The sequence below is a fragment of the Oxyura jamaicensis genome, chromosome 21, assembly GCF_011077185.1.
Source record: "Oxyura jamaicensis isolate SHBP4307 breed ruddy duck chromosome 21, BPBGC_Ojam_1.0, whole genome shotgun sequence".
Classification (NCBI taxonomy): Eukaryota; Metazoa; Chordata; class Aves; order Anseriformes; family Anatidae; genus Oxyura; species Oxyura jamaicensis.
The window spans coordinates 1,086,210-1,112,884 of record NC_048913.1 but is presented as its reverse complement, the minus strand read 5'-3'; the positions used below and the strand labels follow the sequence as shown (position 1 = coordinate 1,112,884).

At 48.8% G+C, this 26,675-nt stretch overlaps 3 protein-coding genes and 1 long non-coding RNA gene across 4 annotated transcripts in view; 1 reads left to right on the top strand and 3 right to left on the bottom strand.

Moving 5' to 3' along the window:
* Positions 1-1,311, bottom strand: part of CEP104 (centrosomal protein 104) — a 19,376-nt gene extending 18,065 nt beyond the window's left edge. The window contains exons 1-2 of the mRNA XM_035344507.1: positions 1,189-1,311; positions 260-386 (exon numbers count right to left, since the gene is read on the bottom strand). Coding sequence (XP_035200398.1) covers positions 260-386; positions 1,189-1,270 — 209 coding nt within the window. The 5' untranslated portion in view covers positions 1,271-1,311. The remainder of the gene's footprint in view (positions 1-259; positions 387-1,188) is intronic.
* DFFB (DNA fragmentation factor subunit beta) lies at positions 1,254-5,538 on the top strand. Its single transcript, XM_035344508.1, has 7 exons — positions 1,254-1,430; positions 1,499-1,625; positions 1,872-2,060; positions 2,654-2,733; positions 2,882-3,052; positions 3,300-3,400; positions 3,632-5,538. The coding sequence occupies exons 1-7, from the start codon at positions 1,269-1,271 to the stop codon at positions 3,846-3,848; spliced, it is 1,047 nt and encodes a 348-aa protein (XP_035200399.1). The 5' UTR covers positions 1,254-1,268; the 3' UTR covers positions 3,849-5,538.
* An 849-nt stretch (positions 5,539-6,387) lies between these two features.
* Positions 6,388-9,149, bottom strand: C21H1orf174 (chromosome 21 C1orf174 homolog). Its single transcript, XM_035344509.1, has 3 exons — positions 9,060-9,149; positions 7,546-8,043; positions 6,388-6,743 (listed from the first exon to the last, which is right to left on the bottom strand). The coding sequence occupies exons 1-3, from the start codon at positions 9,132-9,134 to the stop codon at positions 6,636-6,638; spliced, it is 681 nt and encodes a 226-aa protein (XP_035200400.1). The 5' UTR covers positions 9,135-9,149; the 3' UTR covers positions 6,388-6,635.
* Positions 9,150-17,413: 8,264 nt separating this feature from the next.
* Positions 17,414-21,362, bottom strand: LOC118177306. Its single transcript, XR_004755752.1, has 2 exons — positions 21,234-21,362; positions 17,414-18,106 (listed from the first exon to the last, which is right to left on the bottom strand). It is a non-coding gene; the product is annotated as an uncharacterized LOC118177306 (long non-coding RNA).
* Positions 21,363-26,675: the final 5,313 nt, after the last annotated feature.

Genomic DNA, 26,675 nt, shown 5'->3' with positions numbered 1-26,675 from the left:
TTTTTTTTTTTTTTTTTTTTTTTTCTTTTAAAGGTCTCTTTTTAAATGTAATACTGTCTTCAGGGGGTAACCAAAGCTTTTTTTTTTTTTGAACCTCAGGATAAGGATTCCATGGAGTTAAAGTAACTTAAAGATTTTTTGGTTTTATAATGGATTTGGATTGGGATGTGGTAAACTACTCTGAACATGCATGCTACATCTCCCACACATTTTAAACTGAGTGCTTTAGAACAATACACATTCCTCTTGCTGGTAGTACCTTGGTGATCGCCATCCGTTCACTGTTGGTGCGTGAACCATCAGCTCTTTTGCACTGAAGCCATCTTCATGTCCTGATGAACTAACGACTATAAAACCAATCTTGTGTGGCATCCTGCAGAAGTCAGCTAAATAAAACAAAGATGTTTTAAACTTAAGGTAAATCCCTAGAAGGGCAATAAAGGAACACTGAAATACCACAGGCCAGGAATTCAATCTCATGGTCCATCAAATCAGCAGCTGATGACTATAAATCTAATTTTTCTTTAACTAATACTAGCACCATGAAGCTCACTCAGCATATTCTTATGCTGAGTGTTTTACTAGTAGTTAGTGTTTGGTTAACTTGGGCGGCAATTTGACTATATTAAACCTACTAATATAAGACAGAACTTGAAACTACTTGCTCTGACATGCCCAGGAGCAACCCTTTGATTTCCTGTGCAGCCTGATGAGCACGGTGAGCACCCAGACATACGGAGTGCGTTTGAGCAAGATGAAAATAATAATAAAATAACGATAATAGAAAAGAATGAATTCAGCCAAAAGTTGCCCAGCACTGCTTCACACCTATGCATGCACCCAGGCCACTGACAGGGACAGCAACAGAAGGAAGGTCCTGACGGGCAGGACAGACCCTCACTGACCTCCCAGGTCCCTGCCGACATTAATTAATTAATTAATTAATTAATTTGACCCCTCCCTTCCTCCCTCCATACCCCCAGCCGGCCTGGTGGGAGGGGAGGAGGACAGCGTCCCGCAGGCCTCTGCGACAACGGCTCGGGGAGCCGGGCCAGGTCACGGGCAGCCCCAGCCCCACACAGAGACCCTGCAGGGGCCCGGGCAGAGCCCCTCAGCGGCTCCCGGCCCAGCCGCCCCCCGCCATGCCCCGTCCCCCTCAGCCGGGCCGGGCCGGGCCCGTTCCCTCACCTGAGCGCGGCCCCGCGGCCGGGCCGCCCGTCGCCCTGGCAACGCCTCCCCCCCGCCCCCCCCGCCAAACCGCGGGGCGCATGCGCACAGCGGCGGCGGGAGAGCGGGAGGGCGGCAGGAATATGGCTGCCGAGGCGCCGCTCAGGGGGTTTCGCCTGAGGCGGGCGGGCAGCGCGCAGAAGTTCGGGGTGGCGGCCGGCAGCCTGCGAGGGCTGCTGAGGAAGGGCTGCCGTTTGCTCCAGGTGCCGGCCGGGAGTCGGGGAGAGGGTCCCCGGTCTGCCGGCACCCCCCTGACCCGCCCGCGGGGCAGGTTCCGTTGGCAGGCAGCCGGCTGTGCCTGTACGAGGACGGCACGGAGCTGAGCGAGGGCTTCTTCCGCACGCTGCCGCCGCAGACGGAGCTGGTGCTGCTGGGCGCCGGGGAGAGCTGGCAGGGCTGTGAGTGGGCCGGGGGCTTACGCGCTGGGGCGGGCTGCACGGAGACGTTGGGGATGTGCCGTCCCTGAGGCGTCAAGGCTGGGTTGGGCGAGGAGCTGGGCAACACGATGTGGTGGTGGCATCCCTGCCCATGGTTGGATCTGGGTGATCCTTGGGGCCGCTACTAGCCCAAGCCATGCTATGAGTCTGTGAAGGGCCCGCACCAGTACACATCTCCCTGAGCCAGCCCTGCTTTGACCCCCGCAGGTGTCAGCGACGTGGAGCGGCTCCTGGCCGCCTTCCACAGCCAGCGGGATGCCATTGTCGAGGCCGCGCAGAAGCTGCTGTCTGACGAGCAGGCGCCCAGGAGACAGAAGCTGCTGGCAGACCTCATCCACAACCTCCACGAGAACATCTCGGCAGAGGACAGGCAGGAGGACAGCAAGTGGTTCGAAGGTAGATGCCTCAGGAAGGAGCCGGCTCCCCTGGGTGTGGTGTTCATCAGGAGTAACAGAAAGATTTTAAAGTTTCTTTAAAGTATGTACATATTTATGTATCAGGAAATGAGTTTAAAAAACCCTCCCTATTTCCTTATCCAGTACAGTTCTAAAATACAAGTAACTTTTTTCCCCTACTGACATTTCATAGAGCACATTTACATTCATCTAACGACTTGCTGATAACATATTGATAATTTGCATATATTAGCCAGCCAACCTTCCTTTAGACTTTGTTTGTGAGTTCACTCTCCAGTTTCCAGGTCATTGTCACAGATCATTCAGTCATCTTCTCACAGTCTCTGAATGTTCCATGTGTGCACATTAATGAAAAACATTTAACAACTAAAACATCAGCTACTGTTCTCGAAACAGAAGGTCCTTTTAAGTCATGACAGCGGGGATAGCCTTGAACCAGTTAAATAAATATGGCAAAAAAAAAATACCCCTGCATACTGATCTTGTGAAAAGAAGGGATAAATGCCCAGCTAAGCAGATGCAGAGAACTAAAAGTATTGCACGAAGTTACAACTCTCTTATCTAACTCTCTAGGTCTAGAGTCTCGTTTTAAGAACAAATCAAGCTATATGCGGTACAGTTGTGAAAGCAGAATACGAAGCTACATGAAAGAGGTAAAAGTTTCTGTTGAGGTAACTTATTTTCAACTTGCTAGTGAAAGTAATTCTGTGACTACATATATATAAAATGATTTATAGTCCAACATAGTGGTTGTAAAAGAGCCTCAGGTGCTGCAAGCACTAAGGATTTTTTTTTTTTTAGGTTAATAATTTTATTTCAAAAGTTCATCCTACAGCAAGAGATGCATATAAAAGGATAATTGACCTGATGTCAGATAAACTGAAATCTGCGAAATATAATGGCTGCTACTTTGACAGGAGAGAGGAGGAAGCAGTCCGCCTGTGCACTATGGAGGGATGGTTCTCCTGTCAGGTACGTTCAGCCCTGTCTAAAGCAGAGTCTCAGTGCTAACGTGGCTTGCAGTGACAACATTAGATGTTAAGGGAAGGAGATGGTTATTTGGATGCTTGCGTAGAGAAGTATGAGGTTTGGTAAGGTGGTATCACAGCATGCATGATCTGTCTCTGGTCACAGCAAGTGAAGTTGTGACAGTCCTGGGCTAGGACTGAGCTGGCATGATGAACAGTTCACCTTTCATTGTAACTACTTTGTTTTACAGGGACCTTTTGACAGAGATGACTGCCCATGTAAGCATTCCATCAACCCCTACAGTAACAGGGAAAGCAGAATCCTCTTCAGTACCTGGAATCTTGATCACATGTAGGTATAATGTGTCTATACGTGTCTCTGGTGAAAACCATCAGACCTGTTTTCAGGCATTGTGCACTTGTGAAGCAAATGGGATTTGCTAAACTAATTTCTTGGGGGGGGAGGGGGGGGGAACTAGTTATGGTGAAAGAATTCAACATCTACCTTGCCCTAAAAGGAAGATGAAGAAATATCACGAGAGAGTTTTGCTGGCAATGTTGCTTTCTCTTTTGCATTTTACAGAATAGAGAAGAAACGTACTGTTGTCCCAGAACTGGCAGAAGCTGTCAAAACACGAGATGGAAGAGAAGTGAACTGGGAATACTTCTATCAGCTACTGTTTACCATAGATAATCTAAAACTTGTACATATTGCTTGCCATAAGAAAACGGGTCATAATCTCAGCTGTGACAAGACGAAAATTTACAGAAAAAGGAAGCAAACCCACGAGATTTCATAGTGCTGTCTCCAAAAGTGACTTGCTTTTTACAAAATCATGTAAGATGGTGGCATTTTTAAATAGCTCATTTCTTAATTTCTTAAAAACTTATTTAGCAAGTCTCTTCTGGCAAGGACTTCTTCCTTTATCACCACCAGTGCCTTAACTCAATTGCAATCTCAAAAAGCATATGTTCAGATCATGCCTGATTCTCCCACCTTCTCGCTTACTACCAGTGTTCCTTAAACAACAGCGTGGTAGTCTGACTCATAACTGTATTGTGTAAAAATGAGGCCAGAGGCTGACACTGATTATACCTTATGATCTCTTTCTTACTATGATAAGTATAGGCCTAAAACTTACAGTAAACAGAAACTTACACAAAATACTTCTTAAAATCTAATCTGAGTAGACTATTTTTATGAACATTAGACCAAACAAAGAATATTTGAAGGTAATTATATTGCTTTGTGCCTTTTCCAGGTAGACAACCTGTGTAACTTCAGAGGTGCTAAGTGACTCAGCAGCAGAGCTGCTGACTTTTTTGTTGCAAAATAGCTGCACTCATCCATGACCCTTCATGTACTGTTGCATAGATGCAGATCCTCTAGAAGGAATAGCAAGGCTCTGCTGCATCTTTGCATTTGCCACTTTTGTTCTTTATCATCTCTCTCCTTTCAATAGTCTTCGCCTCTTTAGCTTGAGCTTGCTTGAAGTAATGCATGCAGTTTTAATATATAATAATCATGTTTGCTGCTTTCAAGGATGTTGCTTCTGTAAAACACTCCCTACCTCTCAGGTAACAAAATCCAAATAGATAATTTTCTATTTTTAAATACCAGCTGATCACAATTCAAGACCCATCAATGGAATCAATATGAGTATTTTTTTTAAAAAAAAAATCACTGCCATCTTTATGTGGAGGTAGAGGTGCATGAGTAGTTAATAAGGTATAATATAGCATGACCAATGCAGTCTAGAAAGATTTAGCATGGGGAAAGCTGTTTATGAATGAAGCAGCAGATACTTAGTGCTGTGTAAATGGCATACTTCACTTACCTCTATGGAAGAGCTCTGTTTTAATTTGTCTTATCAGTGGTTCTGTTACTTCCCCAGGTAAACTCAGCTAGTCTAGACAGAGTTGTATTAAGATAGTAGTGCCGTGTGAGCCAGAACTTACATTTATAGGTCTTGGAAATGCAGTTTTGCTGCAGACCGTATTAATCCACTTGAAGTAAAAAATGTGATCCTCTTCCAAACATTTCAACATGAAATCTAAGTAGGTGCATCTTCAATACAGGATTTCCAGTACCACTGTATTGGATTGATCCTCTCTGATCACCTTACTGAATATACACAAACTAACAGGTGAAAACACACGCTGTACTGTTCTGATATTGGTGAAGGAATCGCAGCAAGGATTCTGAAACAATGTCATCTGAAACACCATATTGCACTGTGTGAAACTAAAATGAGTTGTCTGTGTGTGAAGACATTGGCTAGAAAAAAAGGCAACAGATACGGCATTTAAGGAAAGCTGGGAAAACTTCAAGATGGAGTTGAGCTGAAAACCATGAATACACTATTAAAATATTAAGATTTTTCTGTGTTACAGAATTAGAATAAAAATGAGCCAAGAACTATCGTTGACAGAAACAATGCATCAACTGGAGTGGGAATGTGAATAAATTAACATGTCATGCATATACAATTTGTTTGGCTTATGATTTTTGAATGTTTAACATGCTATAGCTGTAGAAATTAATATTTATTTAAACCATCTGCTGGCTATATTTTCTCTGTATTTTTAGAAGTAGTTTCTTCTACGTTTATGACAATGAATATCTGGAAGCCTATTGCATAATCACACTTTCAAAGTATTATCATAAACATTGGATGAGTTAGCAATTCCTGAAATCATCTGAGGCTGCTCATTATTTTCTAAAAATGCAGGCCAGAAATACTACATTTGGAGGACTGACCTACATCTCCTTAGCAATCAATATTCCTTGGTCTATTGATAAAGTCCTACACTGAGAGGACTTTATTCTTCCTTTACCACCATCAATGCACTTATTTACATAATTTCATAACCCTAGGAAGTAGACTGAAAATACCGCACAAGCTGCATTACAAAACTATTAAAAAGAGCAACTCTTAAAGCTGATCTGATGGAAGAGGGAAGCAGTCACTTTCATTCCATGTGGTGGTTGTTCAGAGAACTGAGGAGCAATACAAAGTTACTTAACATCCAGAAATTAAAACCACTGAACATGCATACGTGCATTGAGTTTTGCCAGCAGAACTGCATTTTAAAGGTTCAATTGTTTTGTTAGATGAAAACAATGCAATGCAAAAAAACTTACACGATGGAGGCTGGTGTCCTTCTGAATTGTGTTATCAGCTGCTTGCTTTACTAGGTATAAGGGCAGACATGGCAGAATTAAAAAGAAAAGACTGTTCTAAGATGATTTACTTGATAATTTTTAAGAAAGGAGGGAGAGTAGGCCAAATGTTCCCTATAAATATGAACTCAAGTTTGTAACAAAATAATAAAAACTTGTTTTCCATGCTTTATTATAACTGATAGTGATAAAATGATAAATTACAATTTATTTTCAATTCACTGAAAATTCAAACTGCCCCAGAAAGTTGTGGGAGAGCACTGCATCTGACAATTCCAGAGAAACAAACTATACCCGTTCTCTGTTTTAAGAAAAGGCAAACGCTGACAAATGCTAGTGGTACAGCCAACCACCATTACACCATCAGAAAGAAAAAAGGTTTCCTTTGTCTTACAGTTTCTTGCTAGAGAACATCCTCTTCCTCCTCCTCATCTTCCTTTGCAATGAAATGTAGCCTTCTGAATTCCCGCCTGCTCATTGTTGTGCTTGGGAGTGCAACTGCTGGCTGATCCTTTAAGAAAAAGATAAAGTCATTACGTCAAGTTGCTGCAAATAGCAGACCTCCTACATCTCCAGCAGTTCCCATTCTTCCACACCGATACACGAGGCATTAACACACACCTCTTCACTTGGAAGTGGTGGCATCCAATTAAACCCTTAGCTAAAGCAGAAGCACTTGGAGGGGAGCCTGTCTGAATCAGCCAAGGCTCACGGTCAAAGTGAGGGCTGGCATTCCTTCTGCAGTCTTGAAAAGGATTCAGAGGGGGTTAAGTGTTCTACAGATGAATCCTTACTACTCCCACTAAACTGTAAGTTGTCTCCCACTAAACACCAATCCTCATTAAACACCTGAAAGATGAAAGCATCATTTGTCCAAAGGTAGATAATGTTAAATGCAGCCCTGGGATTCAAATTTAAAATTGTGGTTCCTAAGCAGTCCAAAAGCAGAGGTGGCCATAAACCAATTTCCATCCCAAATAATTAAAATATTCATAGTTAAGAACCAGTGACCAATGAAAAACTGTTTTGAAAGGATAACATTGTTCCACCGTAATACAGCTATGTATATCTTTGTGAGTAAAAAGGCTACCTTAGAGAATTGGAACAATAAAATCTAACCAAGAAGGACTTTGCATCTGAAATAAACTTGGCTTGTCTCTGACAGAGACAAATCATTCCACTTGGTGGATGGGGATATTTCTCCATCCAGCTACCAACACCGGTCAAGCTTGCCTACAATTTTGAGACTTGCCTAATATTGAAACAGAACAGAACTGAGTCTATAAAAAGTGAACAGACTTTGACCATCTTACCTGTATAAAGTCAATGTTTCCAAAGAACCTGTCCACCGGCATTGGCTGGTTACTGTCTTCATCCAGGAAAGCACTGTTATCTAGTTCCGTTGGTGTCTCTGGGACACCTCCATCCTTCAAGCTAGACTCATCTGAAAGTACAGTCTCAGAGCCACTCTCCTCTTCACTGCTGACATGATTTTGCAGATTTTCATTGCTTTCTGTTTTTGAAGGAGCACTACCTGATTTCTCTGCAAATGGCTTCAAAGAAACATCATGCTCATTTTCCTGTCTCTCTTCACTAGTCTCTGGAATGCTTTCACCTTTTTTCTGTTGAATTATATTATGGTCTCCTGAATCTTCTGAATGTGAATTCTCAGCAGATGTTTTCAGTGCTGCTTTCCTCACTGCAAGGTTTCCAGTCCCACATGCTCCTTCTAGTTCTGATTTTAATAGACTGTTTTTTTCACATTTTAGCCTCTTTGAGGGTTGTCTGTCAGCTGCTTTGCGTGAAGAAGACTGTTGGAAGAAAAATCAGATTGTGAAGCTACCTGAAATAAATAAATAAACAAATCACCAGATCTCATTAGTTGCAAGGCTAGATGTGAAACTGAATGGCTCCATCAGGTGAGCAGCCAGTGTTTGTCAAGGAGCTGCCGCCTGATTCTAACCCGCAACACTAAGCAAAATAATTACTAGAAAATGCATGTAAAAAAGAGGCGCAGATAGGTTACATTAGACCAGAACGTATAGCTCATCACCAACAGAAATCTTCTCAAAGCATAAACTAGTGCAGGACATGGCTAATCACCATCTTCATGTTTTCTTAGGGATGCTATAGATCATAATTAGCATAACAGAACGAACTACCATCTGCTGGCAGAGCCTGCTGGCTGGGTAACAGCACACTGCACAGACTCCTTCCACAGTACTTCAAACAATTAATTATGAATCCAAAAATTAACTCTGTAGCACACAGTCCTACTCAGGCACTATATTGTTACACACACGTTTAATAAAGGTGGGAAAGGTGAAGCATTCACGTAAGCTCTGTGGGTAAATCCGACACAGTGTCACTCAGCTGGCAGCTGTTTATAATTACTCTCCCTGCAGTTCCTAGGGCAGATTTAAAGTCTTTTGGAAGCCACAGTTCCCAGAGCAGCTGTGTACACCACGCTGTACGTTCACACAGCCCACACCATGCACGGGAGCGAGCGGCAGCGATGGCAGGGAAGGAGTCGATATTTCCTTGCAATTAGCAACTTGCTCGGGGGATTGAGGGGCTATTTCACTAACCATTAATTGCACAGAACTGCCCGAACGGTTGCAGCCCATGAAACCACATGTAAAATTAAGCTATTTTACAAAATGCAAGACAAACTACATCTGTAGGAACCGCTCGCCAGCAGGGGCCACACCACCGAACGCCGCCAGCAGGGCCGAGGCCTCCCCGGGCGGGCTCTGGGAGGCACGGTCAGCATCCAGAGGCCGCCCCGGAAGCTCCCCGCGTGCCCCTGGCCCTCAGCCCCCCTCACCTGGCGGCTCCTCCCGCTGCCAGCCCCGCGCGAGGCCCCAACCCCAGCCCGCCGCCCCGGCCCGCCCGCCGCCATCTTGGGGGGGGGGGGGCGTGAAGCCACGACCGCCATCTTGGGGCCGGGCCCTGGCCGCGGGCGGCCCCCGCCGAAAGGAGGGGCGAGGGGAGGCCTCGGCCCCCGGGGCGGAGAGAGGTGGGCTCCGGCCTGGCCTGGAGGGGCACAGGCACAGCACCCGGCCAAACACAGCCACGGCTTTGCCCCCGGGCAGGGCGGTGTTAAAACCGGCCTTTGGCACGCCAGAACCGAGGAGCTGGCTCCCCTCTCCTCCCTGGTGGGCTGCTGCCTATGAAAAACAACGAGTTGTGCCTGCTGGCTGTGTGGGTTATAAACATCTCAGGTCTTCCACTTGCCAGTGTCTTGCATCTGGAACAGCACTAGCTTCGGTTTTAAGATGGGCAGTTGGGGACTTATTATTCAGATATGCCTCTCGGTTTGCTTCCGCAGCCCTCAGGGAACAAATTAAGTTAGTAACTCAAATCCCTCTTTAACTTCAAGGGCTCTGACGACAGCAGATGAATTTCTGTGTAGCAAAGCAGCGAGACACCTAGATTTAAGTATGTAATTATCTTCACTCATTTTACTGGGGGAGGTGAGGTAGGATGCTCGCCCGCTGCAGGGAATCGAAGGTCCAGCGCTGCTGCAGGCTGCGGCGGGGGGACAGCAGCGTCCTGAACCCAACCCACAGCACCCTCCTTCACACTAAGCCACATCCCTGTTTTCTGTTAATTCCGTGCTTTGAGGACACTATGGGGATTTTCATAATTCTGTCCGGATAAAGGCACAGGAGCTTTTTTTTATTATTATTATTATTTTCATATAGCAAGCCTTTAATATTCTCGCTCGTTTCAGAGCCGTACCACAGTCCTCTAAGGTTTGAGGATGTCACCTGTGCTCCACAATCCAAGTCAGCAGACAAAATTATTGGCCATGCAACCTGCCCTTAAAAAACATGAGCAACAATTTGAATCTCAGAAATGTGGCAACAATGTACCCCTGAGAATATTCAGGTGAGACATTTCTCAAAACCAGAATGTCTCCCAGTTAAGCTACTGAGGTTCAGAGACATTCCTGATATGTTGTTTTGCAATTTCACTTAGTGCTCAGGGGTCTTCTGCGCTTTGTTCTGCGGCTGAGATAATTCATATTCTCCTCCAAAAGCATCAAGTCTTGCTCCACTCTCTCACTGTGTTGTTGCTTGCAGCCAAAGAATACAGATGATTGTTTTTATTATACAGTGAAAACTTATATTGTCTCGTAAACAGAAGAGGACTGGAGCTGGCTGCAGAGCAGCGTTTCAGTTGCTGGAAAACTTGGTTGCTGTTTTAATTCCCCCCGTGAACTGAAAATAGTAAGAAAAAAAATAATTTTGAGGATTTAAATAAATTATTTCTATAACTCTTTGCATTTCTCATTCTTTATGCTGCTTTGTAAAGCTGACATGTATATTAGAGCGACAAGGGCATCAGGCAGCACCCAGGGCTAACCCTTGCACCTCTGCTTCGATATGGATCCAGTCTTCTATTCTCCTTTCAAAATTCTTCTCTCTGACAGCCAAATAACACATACCAGAAATAGAGTGCCGAGATGCTTTCAATATGGGATGTCTTTCCCCTCTGTCTTTCTGGGTGCCAGACTCACCAGGGAGTGAGGGGATGCAGCACCTTGCACACACAAATTCAGAGTGCCAGGGCTTTTTGCAGAGCTCTTGTATTCTGGTCACTGCGTTCTCTCTCCAACAGTAACCTTACTTCATGAGAAAATGATGGCAATTTCGCAACTGCAGATGTTGCATTTTCTGAAATACAGCTGATCCCTCTCGGAGAAAACATCCATCACATAGTGCAGAGAGCATCCCAGGAGAGGCAGCAAGAATGGAGACCCCCTCCAAGATCAGTCCACATCTCAGCAGCAGGCAGTGTCTCCTGAGTGACTTGAAAGACTGTGCAGAGACTGCTAACAGCCAAGAAGCCCTTCAAGAGAATCAGAGCAGCACAAGCTATTTACATTAAATTCACATTTCCACATAAAAGAGGACTTAGTCTCAACAATATTATAAAGTGCTTTTTATTAGAATCGGTTTTCTAAGCAGGCAGGCCAAAAAAAAAAAAAAAAAAAAAAAAAAAAAAAGGAGATTTTGTGATCTCCCTCATTTTTATGAAAGCTGGCTGGCAGATATAAAGCAGCAGCTGATGAGCTTATTGTGCAGGAAGGGAGGGTCAGGCTGTGAAACTCGATGTGTAAATTAGCTTCTTGCAGCACTTGTCTCTGTGCCTGTCACTTCCACCAGTGTCCCTGTCTGTTATAATCCACCAAGTTCATTTGGTTAAACATTAGTGACATGCTGGGGACAGCAGCCAAAAATAATGTTGCCTGTAAACACAGCGGCTGTGAACTGTTGAATGAGATCTATCAAACCAACCAAGCATCCAGCAGGAGCGCGGACTGGTCTTTTCCTGCTATTGAAAAGTTATTTTTAGCTCAGGTGGCTGCGTTCTTCTTCATTAAGAGCACCTGGGGAAAAAGCTGAATGAGGTTCCCCCACCTCGTAGCTGGGGATGGGGAGACCTGGGCTGCAGCATCCTCCTGCTCTCAGCGCCTCCTCACAGAGCCAGCTCTGGCAGGATGAATTAGTCTAGCAGGGGCTTTGGAGACAGCCCTTTCACCACCATTCCTTCCAGTCACACTGCCACGATGTTGTCATGCCAACTCAGGTAATGACTGAATATTGAACTGCTGATTTTGGGCTGCCCGAGCCACTGTCTCCTGGAAGAACTGCTGATGAGTTGATAGAACTAGCTGGAACTGAAACATTCAGGTGAGTCGGCAGCCCTCTGACACCGGCTGCCCAGGGCAGTGCTATCTGGAGTACCTTTGCACCACTCAAACCCAAATAAAACCTTCATATTAACTACCAAGGAATGTTCACACTGTGAACTAGAGAGCCCAGACAGAGCAACAACAGGGAACTGATGACTCACAATTAAATTTGGTGCTTGCCAGATGAAAAATCTCTTTTTGAGCCTTATTTTGGATTTCTTTCTAATATCTTATCAAGAACCAAATGTAGAATGCTAGAATCTGAAGAAATTAATACAACTGAGCAGAGTACATTGGCTTTGCGTGAAAGAGCAGCAAAGAAAAAATATGAAATTCATTACTTTAATGAAAAACCTTAAGGGATATCTGAGCATCCAGAGAAGCACAGTCTGCAGCGGGACAGTTGTGGTGCTGGGCTGGCAGAGGAGCTGCACCACGCTGCCCTCCCTGCCACCTGTACAACCAGGGATGCCAGATCCCAACCAGGGCTCGCTGCTGGCAATAAGATCCTCCCCAGTTCTGATGCAAATACCTGGTTTTTGTTACTGTCTCTAGTGGTTATGTGACAAACCCTTCCCAAGGCACTCTGCAAACACCAGCCAATGAATTCAGGGCACCCGATCTGCCCAAGGCTTCCTCCCCCTCCAAGGCTTTAACTGCTTTAAGCAATGTTGATTTTTTAAAGTGTTTCACAAAACCCAAGTAAATCTCTCCCAGCACAAAACATCCCACTGAGACCAAATCATTACCATTGCTCCAGGAACCTGTCTGATTATGAGGGCTGTGGCAACCCAGTGCTGCTGCTACAAAGCTGAACAACAGCTTACAGGGTTTTTTTTTTCCTGACTCCATCTAATAGCTGCTTAACAGCAGTCGTGCAAACAGGCGTTCTCTTTCCAACACTTTATTTATTTTTTTTTGCAGAAAGGTTGGTTGCGGGGTTTGACTGCCGTCACGTTAAGGGCTGGGGGAGGCGGCTGCAGACACTGGGGGTCACTGTTACACCGGAGATGCAGCGCGGCCGTGGGAAAAGCAGCTCCCGGCCACGGCCACGGCCACAATCCCGGGCCAGGAACCTCGCAGGAGGCAGCACTCATCCTGCAAGGTGTGGAGGCTTCGTCACATCACACCTGGGAAACCTCCTGGTTTTCCCTCTCCCCTTTTTGTGCTTCCCTCTCCGCACCCCGCAGAGCGGCAGGCAGCTCGAGCACAGCATTAAAACGGGGTTGGAGTGTTACACGGGGGCAGCTCAGCCCCAAATGGGGTTGGGAGGTAACATGGCAGCCCTGATGCCCGCTGCTCCCAGCTGGGATCGGAGCAGCCTCACCATCTCCTCCAGCCCTCTCTGCCTGCAGGTACCCGCCAGCTGCCCTGGCTGGCTGTCGGTGGGAGCAACCCTGCTGTGTTCAGCCCAAAACACAAGCCTGAGGCGCTCCCAGCATTATTTCTTTGCTTAGTCACCGTTGCACTGCTTTATTAGGTGAAAGAGGGTGAAGGCAGCTCTCACACAAACCTGCGGATGGTGCAGAGGTGGCAAAGCTCAGTGTCGTCTCCCCTCCTGATAGCATCAGAGTCATTCAGGCTGGAAAAGGCCTCTAAGATCATCTAGTCCAACCCTTAGCCTAGCAAATCCTCTGTGCATGCTTGTGGCAGCTTTCCCCATGCTCAACCCAGCGCACAGCCACCCCAAAGAGCACCCGTGGAGGGATGGGCGCACAGAGCCAGCCCCGGGGGCTGGAGGAGAGCCTTGGCAGGGGCTGCTGGCTCCTGCATCCCGAGCAGAAACCCCACTGTGAGCCCATCCTGCCCAGAAATTGCTGCCTGGGCAGCGGTCACAAAGTGGGAAGCCTCCTCTTCCTCCACCCTAGGCACCGAACTTGCAGAGCCCTACGTAGATTCTCTACCAGTGACAGGCAGCGTTTTGGTAAACGCTCTACATTATTTAACACTGTTTCTTTGGGGAGATTAAAAGTGCTCCGAGTAAACATACCTCTCTTCCACGCACACCTGACAATGACAGAAGAGGCTGTTTTACAGAAGGCTCATTAAAAATAAAAACACTGTGTTGATTTCAGCAGCTTAAATTACTTAAGCCACTGTAATGGGATAAATATTTGATGGTGAAGTTTATTAAATTTCCACCGATATTATGTTGCTGCTAAAAATATAAAAGATTTTTAAAGCCTGCTTGGCATCTCCGAAGGGAGATGGTTGGAAACCTGCCTCAAAATTTGCCTGCAGGGACCACTTTTGGGATGCAAACAAATTATCTTCTTCCCTCTGTCGTAAGCAGGTACCAGCGAGCGCTTTCTGCTCCCATCAGAATTTGTCAAGTCCCTGCTAAGCACACAGAAGGAGCACGGGGCAGCCTGCAGCTGCTGGAAAAGTGTGTCGCTGTGTGATCCTGCTGGGACTGCTCTGCTCCACTGTGTCCCCAGGCTCAGGACAGCCTCAGCAGCAGCTCAGGGAAGCAAAGAGCCTGCTGCTAACGGGGGGCGAGGGGCAGCCACCCCCAACTGAGCATTTGTTGGGTTTGGAGCCTGCCGCTCAGCACATGCAGGCTCTCGGGACCACATTCATCGCCCCCCAGCACAGGCAAATCTAAAGAGCCTGGGCATGGAAGGCTGCCAGGATATTTCACGTTCTGATTTTACAGAGTTTTACCTGATCTTAACACACGAGCACGTCCCTTTGAACCCAGCTTGAGACGAGCCTTGCCTTTTAGCCGAGCGATGCCCACATGCCCACGAAGCCCCATCCTGAAGTGTTGCTCTGGGAACCAGCACACCTCCTGCCGGGGTGCTGGCAAGTCGAGCCCCGAGTCTATAGACATTTCTATTTGCCTTTGAAATGATTGCTGTGCAGAGATACTCTGTCATGGAATTAACTCCTGTTCGTTCTGTCACTTGTGATAAGTCAATACATGAAGTTATAAAACCTCAACAATTCCATTCCTGGCTCTCAAGAATTACCAGTTGCTGGGCAGGTGAGTGGTATCCCCAAGGACAGAGCAGGTCCAAGCAGAGGTGCTGGGCCAGGGCTTATCAGAGAAAGAAAACTATCAGCATTTTCATTGAGAGACATCTTTTTTTTTTCCCTGGTATCTTACAGGAGTGGCAGTTTAAGCTACTCGGGGAATATTGCTACAGTTCAATAGCTCCCCAAATTAAAAAAGGATAATTACAGCTGAAACACCCTAGAGAGGGACCATGGAATGGGCCACCGAGGTCAGTCTCTTGCCAAGTCTTACCGACTCCTTGCAGAAAAGGAACAAGCTTCATCTGCAAAGCACTTAGAGGGTTTTTTTTCCCCCTCCGCTACTGATACGAGAGATTTCATATAAAAAGCTGCCTCTGCACCTCAGAAAAGACCTTCTACCAATGGGGCTCCTCAGACAGCATCTATCTCAAAAGAGCAAGGAAAAACAATCAGAGGAGACATGTTCTGTTCATGCAACAGCAAGCAATATTGTTCCATTGGCAAGATTCACGCTAAGACAACTGCTGTGGTGCCCTCAAGTGCAGCGCGCTCATGCATCCATTTCACCAGGGGACATGAGTGCAGCAGGAGCGATTCGGTTATCAGCCCTACAAGGCTCCAGTAATGAAGCCAGGCCTTCATTACAACTGTTTAAATATTTTCTACATGGCAAGCAGACCTCCACCACCTGCATTCGGAGCTCACCGGTGGGTCTCCTACGTTCCCTTTGGGAGCAGCTCTCCAGGAGCAGCTCCGCTACGCGCCGTCACAGCACACACATCACCTGCTGCCTTGTGAGGGTTGTGACCTGCCACCCTCACACCTGCACGCTGTAAGGAGACTGCAGGCACCCAGACGCTGCCCTGGGTGCAGTCTCCTTCCCTGGGCTGGTTGGCCTCAGCCACAACATCCACCCCTCAGGTGCCTGCCATGCAGCCAGCAGCAGCACTGGCACGCTGCAGATGTCCTGACAACTGGGTTTGATGTGAGGATGCCTGAATAGGAAACCAGCCATGAGCAGAGGAAAAACACCACATATTCCATGTTGTCATTTCGACTAGAAAGCAAAGCCGACAGCTCTCTGTCTTTGGGGAATTTGAGGCTGTTTGGACAAAAGTTTCCCCACGGGTAGCACACTTGAGGGAACAAAGCCATAGGGTTCACAGCGCAAACAAGCTTCCTACAGCCCGCGTGATAAAAAGGTAGCACTGAAGCACTGCGTAAACCAGGTTAGGCAGGAAAGATTAAACAATAATCAGCCTGCACAAGAAATGCCTTCTGATATCAGGTTCAGAGAGAATTTAAACAAGCGGTAGCTCCATCATTTCCAGAGACGACCCTGCAGACAATAGCGGTGTTTAAGGAGAAGCTCTAAGATCCCTGGGGCTGTAATTCTGCCATCCTGCTTACCAAGTCACCAGGCAGGGCCCTGCAAGGCATTGCGGCTCACCAGGGCCACCCCAGCTCTTTCTGTGTGGTTGCTGAAGCTCGTTCTCACTTCTTTATGTCCTGCAGAGGAACACCCACAACGACTTCTGCTGTTATGCCTAACATCCAAAGTTTTTCAGGATGGATGTGAGGGTTAAAAGCAGCAAGTGGTAGAGCTGTACCAGCACCCCAGTTCTGACCAGTTTGGGGCATCCCACACTGCTCCACGCTGCGCCCTGGGGACCGCTCATCCCCGCCACCCCAATGCCAGCAGAGCTGCCCTGGATGGGATCCTGGTCCTCACACCCCATACCAGTGTGGGGCTGCTCCTCCCCATCACAGACTTCTCACTGCAAACAGGAGACATCAGACACCCCTCATTGCCCCGGCCAGCCCTCAGCAAAGCACTGGCTTCTCCTTCCCTCGAAGTTCTCCAGAGGCAAGCCAACAAGCCCGAGTGCACATTAGCAGCCCTTCCAGCCCCTGGACCCTGTCACTCTCCAGAGAACATGTTTTTACCTCTGCTTGATGTTTCCTCTGCGTGGCTGGGGCCAAGCTCCCTGCGCTCCATGTGCCGCTTCCCCAGCACTTGACCAGTGGCTGTGCTCTGCCTGCACATTTCTCCCTGCTTCGTGCCTTCGGTCATGCTCCTTGGTAGGAAACATGCGAATCCTTCAATTTTGTCTCTATGCTTAGCAGTCAGGGCAGGAAAATCCCCTGAAGAATTGCCTAGGTTGCATCTCTGGGAAGCAGAAATGTACAGGTGTGCACTTCCATAAATATTTCAGGATGGAGTTTATTGGATTCCACTAACGTGGCAGCTGCAGCAGTGCAGATGCTAAGGCTCTGGAAGGAGGCCAGCCACCCGCTTCACAATGAACACGTGTAAAGGCACCGCGCTGGGCAGAGCCTGGCCGCCTCCTTGAACATGGATAGCTGGTCAGGAGGAAGAGAGGGGCCACCAGCCTCCTGCCGAATCAATTTTCCCTTCTATAGTTTAATCCTCCTCCTACCCCTTGATATGCAGTTTATTTAATTGCAGAGACAGGATGCATTTCTTTCTTGAGGGATTGTGGGAGAATATTTGTAATCCAGGGGCTGTAATTGAACTCGGTAATAATAATTATACTTCTCTTCATTAGTATGTCTTAAAGCTCATTACAAACTATTCTTGTGCCAGCATCTTTGCCAAATCCCTGCAGGGTTGGAGATAACTTTTTATTCCACTACAGTAGCAACTTTAGAGAGTTCTCCTACAGTTGGAGGGTAACAGCCATAACCCACACCAGAAACCCAATTTTAAGGATGGGGAAGCCAGGTCCCAGGCAGCACAGGGAATTGCCCAAGTGTCCCAGGAGGCCGCAGGCTGACCAGGAGCAGTGAGCAGCAACACTGCTTCGCTGAACGCCATGCTTGGGCTCGTACATGCAGGGGTCTTGCCTGAGACACCCCGTATTTGGGGATTTTCTGGCAGGCTGAAGTGAGCGATGAAATGCAAAGCGCTGCTGGGACACAGCCGGGCCCCCACGTACAGCGTGCAGAGAGCAGGGACACGCCTCTGTCGTTACATACCCCAAAGAACGGATCTGAAAGTGGATGCTTTTCAGTACAAGAATACCTATTCCACATCGCAGGTCTGCAATTAAGATGAAAAATTCAAACTTGTTTTACTTAGACAAGAGATACCAAGGAGGCAGCACATTAGGATATGTTCCAAACTCACAAATCCCATTAACGCTGAAGTGAGGTCCCCATGCAAATCCCTGTGTGCAGAGAGGAAAACATGCCTCAGATTTAAGATAATTTTAAGCCCCTCTCAGATACAGGGATGTTGCTCTTTCAATATTTAAGCTCAGTCTGTGAAACAACACAAGTTATCTAACATTCATTATCCCGTTTGTGCCAGCATCTTTGCCAAGTCCCCAGTGCATTGGGGAGAACCATTTTCTTGCTACGGCAACAGCACTGAGGTGTGCTGTTGCAATTACAGGGGAATATCAATTTATAGCTCTCCTGAAATCACAGCACTCCTGTTGCAGCAGCCCACTGGCTATGTGCTAAATTTGCCCAGACAGCAGCACGGCCAGACAATGACGGCCTGTGGAGATATTCCCAAATAGACCAGGTGCCTCTGAGTTTTCTTTTGGGTAAAATGAACTCCTCTTTCACTATCTCCCCAGCTCATATCAATTTCAAGAGAAAAAAAGGTATGAAAAAGGAGCAGAACGAGCGACAGCAGCCACAATAGGCTCTCTTTGAGACAATTCTTCCAGGTATATATGCACTTGCTCTAGGTCTGCAAGTATTTGTCATATAAGTTCAATTAATTTTCCCCCACCAACCCTCACTGCCTTTCCTCAGAAACTCTCCTCTAGCTCAAGCTCACATCCACAACGCTTGGAGCTGTCACTCCCTAGGCCCTGCCAGCGCACGCTGCATGCTCCTGGTCGCGTGAGCAAGGCAAGCCCCGAGCTGCACCAGGTGCAGTTCGCAGGGGCTGAAGAGGAACAGATGAAAACGTGCTTAAAAAGATGAAGCTAGGCGGTTTTACTGGCAGGCACAGATGTCTGGAAAATCCTTTCTGTGTTTTGGAGCACAGCAAAGCAGAAGATGTGTCAATGGGCATCCCAGCTGCCAGGGACCATCCCCTCCTCTCCATCCCTGAGACCTGTGGCTGCGCAACCCGGAGCTTCAGGGAGCCCCAAAGCACACCGGGAACATCAGAGAGCCCCTGCAGCAAAGTCAGCTGAAGACAACGGTGTGCACAAAGAACAACACGGAGATCGTTTCTGCCTGTCTTGAAGCTGCCTCTGCTGCTGCGGTGAGTGGCAGAGAGCAGCACCAGCCTGTGCGTGAGCCCGACAGCTGGGTCCAGGCAGGCACAGCACTGCTGAGCTGAGGCCCATCGGTGCTTTCTGAGGCGATGCAGAGGAGCACAAGGTGCACACTCCTGCCCTTTCTGGAGCCTCATCTCCTCCAGTGAAACACCAGCAAGTCGTCCCCTCCCCTGTTCCAATGCTGGTGGCAGAGGACCTGATTCTCCAGGGGCATTGCTCATACCCCACCCCTCCCCAAAGCAGCCTGCTCTTCAGGGATTTCTGCCTTTCTGATTTAGGCTGAATTGTATCCATCTGAAATGATTTCTTTGCTTGAATCTCAGTTCTAGCCCCCAGAGACTAATTACCTGCTTCCTGCATTTGCATCATTACATTCAAGTCCGTTTAAGGGATATGCGATTTCTGGAAGGGGAACTGAAACTGATAGGTGAAAATCTTCTAAGCAGCAAATGGCTCAGAAGGAAGAAGCAAGAACGCACGTATGGTGAGCACAGCCATTTTGAGATGGGTTTGGTCCATCCCTCCCAAACCGGAGCTGCAGGCACTGTACATGACCAGGGCCTGACTGGGTACTGGCACATGGAAAACGTGGGTGAACCCCTGCAGGCTTTTCTGAAAGGCTTTTAAATACCAAAAGCAAAGAGACAACCTCAACAGGCTGCTGGATCACGTTTTGTTCTTCTACCCTTCCCTAGCAAGAAGGGTCTCAGATGTAATTGGTGTTAAAGGCTCTGCTACACAAAGCAAAGCACAAGTCTGGGCTCTGGAAGCCCCAAAGCTGCCTCCAGCACCCAGGTGCTCCCCCACCAAGCTCCATGCTCCTGACTGACAAAAAATTCTGCTCTCAGCTTGCCCTGGGGCCCTGCCCCAGACCAGGAGCTGCAGTCAGCTGGCTGGGCTCTGGTGCTCCAATCACCCTAATGGCACTCTGGAAATGCAAATGAAGGTGAGCTCATGATATTTTACGTAAATAAGCAATGTGGCAATCCCGTTCTGGCTTGGCCAGCCAGGGAAACCCATTGGAGAGATATTAACATTGAAATATATGAGCATGTTCGCATGGAACATTTACTGTTTAACTCTGGGCTCCAGTAACGGCTTGTATAAATTATTCATTTTGGAAGTGAGATGAAATGCCAAAAATCCCACCCACCAAGGGACCGCTTTTACTGCTACCAAGGATCCAGGCGCAGTTGGCAGCGAGGCCGTCGAGGTGGCATGCAGAAAGGAGCCAGCACCTCGCCGCGATGCTGCTGCCCTGTGTGGGCTCCTTGGCACTGTACAGAAGCTGGGCCCAGCATCATGGGGCACAAATGCTGCCACCGAGGCACAGAATCATTTGCTGGAGGAACCGCAGCAAGGGCTGGGATGTGCTTGGAGCCCCGTGTGCTGAGCAGCCACCTCGCCGTTAGCCTGGCTGCAGGGAGCACCATGCAGGGTGGTTGTGTGAGCTGGAGCTGCTTGGATCCTCAGGGCCAGGTGCAGGAATTGGCCCCCATGTTTTGGGAACCCTCTGCAGCACGAGGTGGATGGGGCAAGGGCACACACGGCCCCAGGCATCCTCCCACTGCCCTGCAGGACTCCAGCTGCACACAGTGCTGGTGTGGTCCATACCAGTATGCTAAAAGAATGCCTGGCAGTTACCATGGCAACTCTTTTTTTTTTTTTTTTTAAACCCTGCTGTTAAGCAGTTGTGTCAGCCCTCTGTGAGCATCATCATGAGCATCATCGAGGGGCCGTGGTGACCCCAAGGTGGCTGCAGTGCCCCACGCCCTGCCTGGCCATGTCCCAGGGCAGCAAGGAGAGGCATCCCACCCTGCTGGGGCTGCAAGCACAGCGCTGAGGGACCAGGTCCTTGCTTTTTGCACTGGGAATGCCTGCAGCACCCCCAGCCCCAAGGTGCAGCTGCAATCCATCCTTCCCTGGGCCCCCTCCCCCCTCACGCCTCCCCCTCTGCTGGGGATGAGGAGGCACAGGGAGCCTCCAAGAACCAAACCGAGGTGACAGAGCATCTTCCAGCAGGTCGCGGCCACTGCCTCCCCCCCAGACTCACCTCCAAGCCACCCCCCAGGCATCAGTCCCATCCTTCCAGCCCCCACACCACCAGCACCATCCGTCCTCATCCTCCAGGCTGGGGAAAGCAGCTCTCAGAGCCCTGCTCCCACCTGCAGCCTTTTGTAACCTCACTCCTGAGGGTAATTAGGCTGTCCTGGTGCCTCCTTTAACCCTCTCCTGCCCCCCGATGATGGGCCTGTTGCTGGTCCTGCCCTGAGACACCCAGCCCTGCAGGCACACAGCACTCCGGGAAACAGAGGGGGCTGCAGCAGCAGCAGGGTTTGTGCAGGAGCAGCACGGAGCTGCAGTCACAGCCACCCCCTGCGACCACCGTAACTTCTCCTTACCAACTGCAACTTTTTTATCGGCAGCTGTCTCTGCCTCCAGCAGCATTTTATGGACCATAAGAAAGGCTAAGTGGAAGTTTCCTTTTTTGACTTTCTATTTTTATTTTTTTTTGAATAGAGGCATGAGGCGAACAGCTTCGCGTGGTCTGGAGCAGGAGCCGTGGTGGCAGCCCCCTGCTGCGGGTACCCCCAGCGGGCAGCAGCAGCACAAGGGCAGCGACAGCATCGTGGGTGCGTGCACCAGCCTGTGCCTGGCTCAATTCCTTCAGGTGGGGAATAATCTCACTGCGGAGAATGCTAATGAGAGTTTTGTATGGGAGAAATGGAGAGGTGAAGCTACCTATCACAATACTGTGCAATGAAATTAAGAGGGTAATAATTATCCGTGCATGAGATTCCAAGCAGAAGAATTATCCCAGGAGCCGTGTGACTAACTGCCTGGGTTCCCGCAGGTGCCTCCTATCCCCAGGTTGTTTTCACACAACAGCTCAGGGTAGCTGCAACCCCCGAGGCTGCCGGCCCCCTGCTCGCTGCCGTGCACGCTCCTGTCCGGCACGCGCAGCCGGGCACGTTCCAGGCAAATCACAGCTTGCAAATGTGTAGGATCTGAGGAAATCAATGGCATTAAAAATTAAATCTGAAATCATCCCAAAAGTGAGAAAACACTTGCTAATATTTTGTTTGCATGGGCAGATACCGGAGCTGAGGGCAGAGCAAGCTCCACAGGCGGTGCCAGCCTGTCCTGCTGTGTGGTGCGGGTGTTGCAGCTGGAGGAGCCTCTCCTCACCCCGCTGCTACCACGGGAGGAAGCAGCCGAGCAGTTTTTCCCTCTTCTAACCCTGTGTTTAGAAGCTGAGGCCAAACAAGGCTGTGCCCAGTGTCGGGTCACAGAGCAGTTAGGTTCATCAGGCACAGAAAGTACTTGCTGCAGCTCAATGCCCCTCTCCGGAGGGCATTTTGCCCTGCAGCCCCTGTCAAGAAGAGCAGCCCCTCGTGTGCACCATCACTCCCCGGCTGCTGATGTCTCTGTGTTGGGTTGGAGGTAGGCCCTGCAAGGCTTGCTGCTCTAGTGCTTTTACAAGACATAAAGGCACACAACACAGCCGGGTGGCACGTGCCCGTGAAGCACAGCTCTGCTCCTGCTGGCCTGGCTGGTGCTGCAAGGAGCCACTGGCACAAGCACCCTGCGGGCAGAGCCCCGTGTCTCCCTGGGATGCAGCCCAGGTCTGAATATTGAAAATATGCTGAATAACACTGAGAAATGCATCCTCAGGGGCCAAGTTGTGCCATCTCACTGTGTGAGGAGAAATGATATAATTCCAGTTCGTGGCTTCTTTAGTGGGGATTTTATTCCTTAGCCTGCGGCAGCGTTTCTCTGGAAGGGCTCCGTGTTGTGTTAGCAAGATGATCAGCCAGCACCGAGGACCTGGGGACAGACGGTGACACCAGCCTCCTCCCTGAGCTTACCTTCAAAGTCCATGCATTGCAGGGGAAGGCTGAAGGGGGCACCTGTGGCTGCCTCCGCCGCCTCTCCCCAGTGTCCACCAGTGGGCTCTGCCCGGGCTGGAGCAGAGGAAGGTGCTCGGGGCTGGGGCCGTGCCACCTCCAGCATCCCAACTGTGCCTCTGCTGGATGGGGTGCATGCACGTGCCCAGTGCAGCCTCACCGAGAGTCAGCTCTGCAGAAGCCAAACAATGAGGGAAAGTGTCAATAAACATATATTTTTTACAGTCCATTATCTTACCCTTGCCAGCTTTTAGGCTGTTATTGCACCAAGCCATTAAATCCCCTCCACGAGCACCACGCGCCGTTTGTGCAACGCTGCGTAATGGGACCGTTAATGCCTCCCCCCCCCACTGCCGAGCGCTTCAGGAAAGGCATTAATACCAACGCCCGCAGAAACAATCCCTTCGTTCCAGGTTATTTGCACTTAATGCCATGATATTGCCTAAATCCTTCCTAAAATTAGTACAGATGATTTTAAAAAAAACACAATAACACATTAATTAATAATCTCTATGACTAATGCATGAGTGGAAACAGGTCATTACATCTAGCCGCAGGCTCCTTCGGGAGCAGAAGGTCTTACAGTTTCTTGACAACGGTCATCAGAGGACACGAGTAATTTGTAGCCCAGTGGCCAGCTCACGTCACAGCCAACTGGCCCTAAGAGCAGAGGACACATTTGCTGCTGAAGGACCAGCAGCACGGCCTGCGTTCACTGCTGTTTCCACCCACTTGACCTTCCGGAGCCTATTTTTTAAAAAATAATTAAGTGACATTTCCAGTTCAATAATGTTTCGCGCTATTAGTGGCAGGATCTAAGATGCAGAATTAAGATAATGAAGTGCAATAATCAGCGTGCACAGCCTCACGACACCAGCAGCCTGCCGTCCTGCCATGGCCCCGTCTCCCAGCCTCGCGGCTGCCCCTTTCCCTGCCGAACCCTCTCACCATTTACTCTTACACGGTTCCCTGCGGTCACTCTGCTTTTGAAGCATGATTAGGAGGGGGGCGAGGGTCCCGGCTTCAGGGCATGCACACAGCCAGGCAGAGCTGCTGTGGTTCGGGAGCGCAGCACCCCGAGGACCCCAGCCCCTGCTGTGGGACCCTGCAGCCCGGCATGGCTCAGGGAACCCCGTGCTCATGGCCCCGTCTCTTTGTTCTCATGTTTTACTTCTCCTGAGCAAGACTCCGTAACTAACATTTCTCTCCAAGCAGCCCGGGCAGAGGAATCAAGAATTCATGGTGCCATGGTCCAGCATAGCCTTTCAGTTAGCCCCAGCTGAGTCGCAGCCTTGCTGCTACAGCATCGCCCTGTGCGTGCTGTGTGGGCACGCGTGCGGCATCCCCAGCAGTGCCAGCCGCAGTGCCAAGCACCCTGCCAAGCCCAGCAGCAGGCTGAGGGAGGGGATGTGTCCCCAGGAGCCTCCCATCTCATTCCCAAGGCTCCCTTTGTGGCATTCGGCCACCGCAGCCATGTCCATGGCCATCTGAAGCCGGCAAAGCCATCTGGCTCAACACCCCTGGCTGCAAGGGCTGCATGTCAAACAGGGCACGGGGCTTCAATGCTTAGCCTTTAATGTGTTGTTAAGGCCTGATTATTAGGCAGCAGAGCTCAGGCATGCTGGAATTTACAAGATTTGTATGTATATGCCACCAGTGTTTGCTAAAGACCTCTCGAACAATTGACAAGAATTTGAGAAAGATGTTGCTGCCTTTCTCCTGTGGCATCTTGAGGACACTGAAAACAAATTGTCTCGCCGCAGACAATGCCCTTGATGCATAATAGCAGAGCCGTTTCTAAACAATTGGGGGTTGATTTTTATTTTGGCTTTAACTCAGCTTTCCCAGTGCAGGTGTCCAATTTGCTCCTGCCTGTGTAAATCCCACCATGTGAATAGCTCAGCTGTAGGCACGGATCAAACCGGGAGATATTTCCTGGTCGGGCTTGCACCTCGTGAAGGCGGAAGCTCCACGCCTGCGAACCAGGCAGCTGGGATGCATGCAGGGCCTGCAGGAGATCCACTGAGGAAATGGCACACGGGGCTAAAGCTGCCTTAAGTGACCCCGGACAGCACCTCTGCAGCCTCCCGGCGGGGAGATGTACCTGCACAAGACTCACGCTGTTCTCTGGGAGTTATCAAACCTTTCTCTTTCAGGGGAGGCCAAGACAATCCTTGTTTTATGACTGACAAAAAACAAGGGCAACCTCCCTGGCACAACTACTCAGAGAAGTATTAGGTGGAAGGGTTGTGCCCATTCTGCGCACACTTGCAAGTCCTTTGCTTCCAGAGCAAATGTTGGTATTCGGATGTTTGTGTGTTGCGGCTCTCACATGGGTTGTAATCCTCACCATGCACTTGGCTGTGTGCAAACCATGGCTTAAAGTTGGAGAAACATCACAAAATATCGAAGTGCTATTTGTTTTGCTGGGGGGATCTCTGATGCTCTACCTTAGATCCTTTGGTAGAGGACGTGAAGCCCTGCTCCTCTGTGCAGGCACACCGCTCAGCCCCGCACTGCTCACAGCTCCAGCAGGGAACGCCTCGAGCCTCCTTGGGAAGGCACGGAGGATTTCTCATTGTAGAGGCCGAAGAGCAAAGTTTGTATTGTGTAAAGTAATTAAATGAATCTATCGGTCTTCCCTGTGAAGTGACTCACGCTAGCTGTTTCATTATGGTTTTTACTCTTTAGAATATGACCCAGACAACACTTACACCATCGTAAGGTTTCACTTCAAGGGTCTTAAAAGGAAATCAATTATTTTTAGAAATATAAATATTTTATGAAGCTGCTTCTATTTCTAATGATGAAATAAAGCAAAACATGGCCATTTTGCTCTTCAGCGGTAGAAAGCAATGCAGCAATCCAGCCTCAAAGCCTGCAGCACTTCACCTGAGTCACCGTCTCAAGATGTCTTAGGAAGGATCCTGAAATAATTATATTCTTCTAAATTATGCACATCGGAGTTGGCCATGCTCCACCACCAGCACCACCACCAGCTCTTGGCTTTCTTCTAGGGGTGCTTTTTATAATCCCGTCCACCTGTTTGCTCCCTGACACTTTCAGAAGACCAGGAGGAGCGCTAGGAAGCAAGCTGCTGCCCGAGACCAGGGGGTTGTTGGCTCCAGACGGGCTTTCTGTATTCAGGACAGCAGGCAAAGAGTGGCAGAGGTGGACAAAGGATAGAACTGGGGCACGCCTCAAAGAGGCTCTCACAATTGTGTGTGTGTGATTAAACCTCATGGCCCCAGCACCCAGAAGGACTGAGAGTGGGGCAGGCACCGGGGGCAGCTTTCCCCCCCAACCTGGGGACCAAGCACAGCTGAGGAACGCCGGCATTTAGATTTTTGTATTATTATTGTTTATATCAAATGAGCAAATTCCCAAGTGCTTTGGTTTGCTCTTACATAATTTAGACCAATCAGTGCACTTCCTAATGCAACATGCTCTTAACTTTGCTGAGCCCTAAGGCATCAAATTTATATTCTGTTCTGCCGCTGTGAAAATGAATGGTGTAACAGTGACAGGAGGAAGAAGGGGCTTTAAAGAGGGAGAAGCAGCAGAAGGGAAAGAAAGATAGTTGAAAG